The sequence below is a fragment of the Dermacentor albipictus genome, chromosome 1, assembly GCF_038994185.2.
Source record: "Dermacentor albipictus isolate Rhodes 1998 colony chromosome 1, USDA_Dalb.pri_finalv2, whole genome shotgun sequence".
Classification (NCBI taxonomy): Eukaryota; Metazoa; Arthropoda; class Arachnida; order Ixodida; family Ixodidae; genus Dermacentor; species Dermacentor albipictus.
In genome coordinates, this window is record NC_091821.1 from 453,635,398 (window position 1) to 453,641,430 (window position 6,033).

Genomic DNA, 6,033 nt, shown 5'->3' on the forward strand with positions numbered 1-6,033 from the left:
TGTGAACTTAAACGCTTTGTATGTGGGTGCGACAGTCGGTGAACACCATTGCGCTGGTATCGCTTTGATGGGTACGGATAATATCTTCGTTTGTGAAGCAGTAAACTTTTGTTGGTAGCCAATAGACTAGGTGCGGGTGGTCTTTTTTATGCGAAACATAATACTAGAGCTCAACCCAGCTCCTCAGGTGCGGCGGTGTCGCCTTTAATACCACGTGACAGCGTGACGTCACGACAGAGGAGAAACGGGGCTCCAACTCGCGCCGTCGCTCGCGGCGTCGCGGCGGTATATAAGCAGCTGCGCTTGCCTCTGCTAGACACTCACGAGGTGAGATGCCTCCTGGAGACAGAGCTGCTCGTTTAAATGAGAAGCGAAGGTTGCGGCGTGCTACAGAGACTGTTTCTAGGTGGCTTTGCTAGGGCGCAGCGACTACGCGCCCCGCATCGGACGCGGTGAGCGTCGAGCAACGCAGCGTTCGGCGCGACAACGAAATGTGCGCCTGAGCAAGCGCCGCACGCCTGAGCCGACACCGACGACACCGGCTTTTCTGCGACACGAGTTCCTTAACGCTGTCGCGTTAAAATAAGGGCTAGTATGCTTCGCATCCTGGGCTTAACCTTAGCTAAGCCACAGCCATTTTTTATTTTATTTTCGCAACACACTAAACTGACCACGCACACTTGGAAATCAACCTCTGTCGAAGAACTGTTGTCGCCATATTCTTCAACGTCAGTCCTCTTCATCGAGTGAACTTTTTTCTTCTCTTAGGCAAATATCGGCAAACTGGCGAGTACGCGTTCACATATGCTTCTCAGCTGTTTTGCAATAACAAATCTCGCCTGTATTTTTTTTTTCAGAGGAAATAAATGTGTTGCGTTGCTTCAAAACCAATATTATTATCTGCTTCCGAACATTCTGGGACTAATGTTGTTCTTTATCCCGCAGTTTGTGTATCCAGCAATATTACTCACGTCTACGCACTCGTGAGAGGCACTAACCTGAGCATCCCATTGAACGCGACGCGCCACCGGCGATTGGGCGCCAAGCACTGCAGCCTCAGACCGGCGGCCGAGAAGCAGCTTCCGGCGCTGCGGTCGAGCGTGACCCCCGCCGGCAGCGAGTAGCGCCTTCCGTCTCGGGTGTGCAGGTCTAGCCAGAGCTGGGCCACGTGGTTGCGGAGGCGAGAAACGCTCACCGCGAGGCGGTCCCCGTCCGTGTTGACACCGTAGAAAAGGATCTCGTCAACACCCTGCACGTGTAGAAATTCACTTCAGCGCGTAGCTCTGCCTAACATCCTGAAAGTCCTGAAAGCCTTTGCTGAAAGTCCTCAAAGCCTTTGCTGACGTTAACGGTGTTTGTGAGAAGGAAGATTACTTAACTGCATTTTAGGAAAGCGGGACAACAAGGTGCTGTCTCTGCTGAAGCTGCTGCAGGCTCTCTAGATCCACGTAAACTGGCAAATACTTGGTATACTTGGTATGGTATAGTTGTAGTATCGGTTACTCAGATGCGCCCCGTGACTTTCTGCCAACAACTTTGAATACATGGGCTATTTCAGTCACCCCCTTCTTCATATATGAAATATGTGGTTTCCAAGAGAAATCACGGTCGATGATGGCTCCAAGGAAATGGGCAATGAGAACAAAGTGTGGGTCATAGCAAAGGGGAAGAGAAAGAGTTACAGGTGTCGAGAAAGTGTGAGAAATGCGGTCCGCAAGGTCATTTTTGGGGTCATGAACACGTGCTTGCACCCAGTGAACAAAAGTATACACACTCGAAGCCTTGTGAAGTTCGTGAGTAGGCATACAAATGTGCAGAGGTTTTCTTCGGGATCGAGCGGTCTAACTGCGCTGGGGTTGTGAGTAAAGATGAGGGTTCGTTGGCATTAGGCGAGTTGGTGAGGGTTTTTCAGCTGCGCGCATTTCAGCTGCGCGCATTTCAGCTGCGCGCATAAAGCGCGCAGCTGAAATAATAACGGATTTGAAAAACCCATTGCATAGCTGGGGATAGTTTGCATCCCATGGCGTATCCAACTTTATAAGGGTATTCGTCGTTCTCTTGGGTTAACTGCTGCATTCTGGTCTATCAGATAGCGTTCCGCAGGTATGGTCACCTGAACGGCTGGAATTGGTTGAGCCAATTGGCGAAGCATCGGTATATTGTTAGCGCTCATTGTCTAGTAATTCCGTAGTGAAAAACCACCTAAGGTCGTAGTTATGGCTAACCCTCAATCGATACGCGGCCTGAGTTGTCTTTTCGGCTGTTTTTCTTGCTGTCGTTGATCATGGAAAGCATACATACGCATGAGTCATACATCTATGTGCGTGTACCTCTCGTGACCTTTCTTCCTTAGACATACATTATGCACCGCTCTAGTTGTCGTGACGTTGTTTTCTCTACGTTAAACGGATTTTTTAGCATTGCAAATAGTTACACAGGATTAATTAGGCATTTCACTAAAGCCTCTCTTCCATTAGATGACAAGAGTAATGTTGGATCAGAGTGATCCTTTTTTTCAATTACTTGCAGCCTGAAAAAACAACACTTGTGCCTTTTTTATTATAATTACGTGCTTCCGCGACACTTAGCAGCGCCACCAATTTTCTCAACATAAATTTATGCAGCTTCTCTGCCATTATTCGTCTGGTATGCATACATAAATTGGTTGAAACCGGCTTGAACAGTTACTTCACGTTTCCGAGTAGATTCAAAACTGAGCCGTTTTTCCTCTATGAGAACGAAAATCTGAACGAAAACGTTTCAGTTCGGCACTCTCCGCACAAGCATGGCGCACATAAGTATGCAACAAAGAGAAAATGTTATGCAGGTACGGCACTGGCAAAGAACTGCGAAGATTATTATAACCGACTTTGAGCTTCATACACAGGACAGCTGCTAGAAGCTGACATATTTGGGCAACATTTCTGACAATTCGTAGCCCCCGCTTCATAGCCCATACTTTCGAAGTTGTTAATTTTCTAGACACTTCGCCTTAGGTCGGGAAAGAATCAGTAATGCGGCCCCCACATCATAGAGGAAGATTCATGAAATATGACGTGAATAACCGAAATATTTCAACATCGTCCTCCACCTTGTGAACTTCTGCTGAATGGATGTCGCATATTTTGTCTCGCTATGTTTTTATTCTGTTGTTTCCTTCGTATAGATACCTGCTTGCAGTTGCCTAAATAACAATTTACTCTGTCATTCAGAAAAAAAAGGCATTATCTGTACTCATGCAGGAATGGTGCATATCCCATTGACGAGAACGTACACCAGACTTGCGTTTTCTATGTGCTGCCTTTGTTGCGGACATTCCGTCGACCACTCCACCGGCGTGCAAACCGCTCCACCATTTACGACGTCATCGTACTTTTCAGATTCCAGGTAAACAAACCGTCGACCCTTTCTCCGCTGCAAGTACGTCAAGCGCACCACCGCCACTAGGTAGCGGAGTAGATAGCACAACCCTGCATGAAAAGTAAGGTATGGGAATCCAGGTAACGTTATTAGCTGTAGCAAGTGTATTCATTTGTTTATTGTATTTGTCTGTCATAACTGAGTCGCGCGAAAACGCGCGACCACTGTGGCTGATACTGTGAGTACATCTAAATGAATGATAGCAACCTATATAAAAATTTTGCATAAACAAACTATGCCGGAAGCATAGAAAGTAATTGCAAATCTAAGTAAATAACTTACTGATCACTTCGAATTACCCGCCCCCCGCCCCCAACTTTGCAAATCACCGAAATGCATCCTACAAGCCAGAAAGGCTATGAAGTTCGCGTGCTTAACACCTTAATGGCATTTTGATATCAGATTAAGGCATCATTCAGTCTTGAGCAGTATTTTTTTGATCGAGAAAAGACAGATATCCAGCGAGTAAGAAAATATATCCTTTTTTTTTATTTGGAAGTTATCTTTTTCTTTGTAGCACTTGAAAATCACCAAAATGCACAAATTTTCGCTGCACTGCTTGTGTTCTTATTTTCCGTTGCTGCGCAACTCACACAACGCCTCTCTTTATGCCTGATGCGAGGCGTGCACTGAGAACGCTGCGAACTGTACGCGATAAGGAGCGCTATAATTTTTTTTATCCAGTGACTAAGCAACCATGCGACGTGTACCCAGTGACTGGACAGAACCCCTTCAGCGTACGACGCCTCAGCGCAGCCCCTCGCGAAACTACGTTTAGTGGTTGCTGTCGCGCCAAGTGTTGTTGCTCATAAAAGCGGGCGCGCTCGCTCTGCTCACTGACGTCACAGTGGAAGTGGTGGTGGCGGCTGCGGCGGCGGTTATCAGCAGCGAGCGATGGAGGAGCGCGCACCCTCTTGCCGCTCGCGAGGGCGGCCGCGCAAGTATGCAACCGCGTGTACTTTCCATTGCGGCTTGTTTTGTCATGCAAGAACTCTAACCCTACTGTATAACTTCATGTATTACCAAATCTGCAGCAGGCCTTTGCCTTTTTATACTACAAGAATGTAACACCAGCCGCACTTTTTGGCTGGAAATTGTGTACGATCCTCGAGGCACCGAAATAGAATCTGCCCATCGGGGCAACTTTACCGTTTCGCTTTCCGCTGGCCATATAAAGGACCAGCCAAGCCTAAAGCAACTGGGCCACGACACACTTTTCGGCCCATACTCAGACTTATGAACGTACCAGGTCAGTTACCTAAACAAATCTAAGTGTTATCGCTCTAGCAATGTTATGCTTCCGAGAATGTTGTGCCCCATTAGCAAGCGACAAATGATCGAGTGCTTTCAACATGCCAGCCTGTGTTTTATTGATGCTATGCTGTTCTTTCTCTACGACGGCTGCCTGACACTCTCCTAAATCTTACAGCTCCTATTGGGGGACGTAGACGTTAATCCAGGACAGATTAATGCAGTGGCGCGTGACCTATCATAATCTCTTAGAAGTGAAAAGAGGCCGCGAAAGTGTGCTCGCCAAGCTAACCGAAATTTAAACAGGACAATATGAATTAGAATTCGAAATTCCATTCTTTATAGAGAAGACAAGCGTTGTAGTAAGTCGTATTGTGTGGTAGAAAAAGCTGAAGATAAACTGACTGCTTAACTAGACAACTTAGACAATAGAAGCCGTAGACAGAATTTGCTCTTTTTCGGAGTGCCTGGCAGGGAGACTAACAAGACATGGGAAGCGCCTGGAAAATTAATTAGCGGAATATGCCAAGATGGCACGAAACTCCCTAATATTTCCGATGACCGGCTCATCACGTAAGTGTTTTCATAGAAAAGGTAGAACCGGCCCAAACTAGCACGCTTTTTAAGGTGGAAGGCAAGAGAAACCGTCTTTAAAAACGCTTCTAGAGTAAAGGTCACTCGTAAGAACATCTCTGAAGATTTCAGCCTAGCCGTGCAAGAAAAAAAGCGTTAGTTTTGGAATTATGCGCAAGGGAAAAGTAAAAAAAATCGTGTTCGCTTGAGTTATGATAAATCAATCATCAATGGGCAAACGTTTGTATGTGGCAGCATTATGTGAATACCAGTTGCACTTCTAGTGCATGCGCAGCTGTATAAAGACAAATCACGCGTTCCGAATTGCGCTCCGCCCAGAGATAACCCAGCGAGATACTCGAAGCCTGAACGATTCTCTGCCCTGCATCTAAGTTGTCATTGCAGTAAGTTGTAAGTTGCCCTGCTTGTAAGTTGCCAAGAATCGACACTGGACTTGGGAACTTACTGTGCCCGAGTCGGAAATGTCACCATCCAAGATCAAGAACAAGAACGCATGGCGTGACGTAGCACCCATCTTTTCCATGTCATCCATAGCTGCCCGAGACCGGCAACAGGCGAGCGTGACAGGAAGCAGAGTCGGATGAAGGAACTATACGTCACGGGGACTTCCGGTAAAATCGGCCGATTTCGGCAATGTGATCCGGAATCGGTGGCTGATCCTACTCTGCCATTCGAGCACACAACTCACGCTCTCATTCTGCCATTGGAATAGGATTGCTCCATATAGAGCAGAAAAATTTGATCTGGACCTACCATTGCAATTGAACA

At 46.8% G+C, this 6,033-nt stretch overlaps 1 protein-coding gene across 1 annotated transcript in view; it reads right to left on the reverse strand.

The window, feature by feature from the left end:
• The window catches only part of LOC139054378 (uncharacterized), a 26,498-nt gene extending 20,701 nt beyond the window's left edge, over window positions 1–5,797 (reverse strand). The window contains exons 1-2 of the mRNA XM_070531291.1: window positions 5,711–5,797; window positions 999–1,249 (exon numbers count right to left, since the gene is read on the reverse strand). Of these exons, the coding sequence (XP_070387392.1) occupies window positions 999–1,249; window positions 5,711–5,797 (338 nt within the window). The remainder of the gene's footprint in view (window positions 1–998; window positions 1,250–5,710) is intronic.
• Window positions 5,798–6,033: the final 236 nt, after the last annotated feature.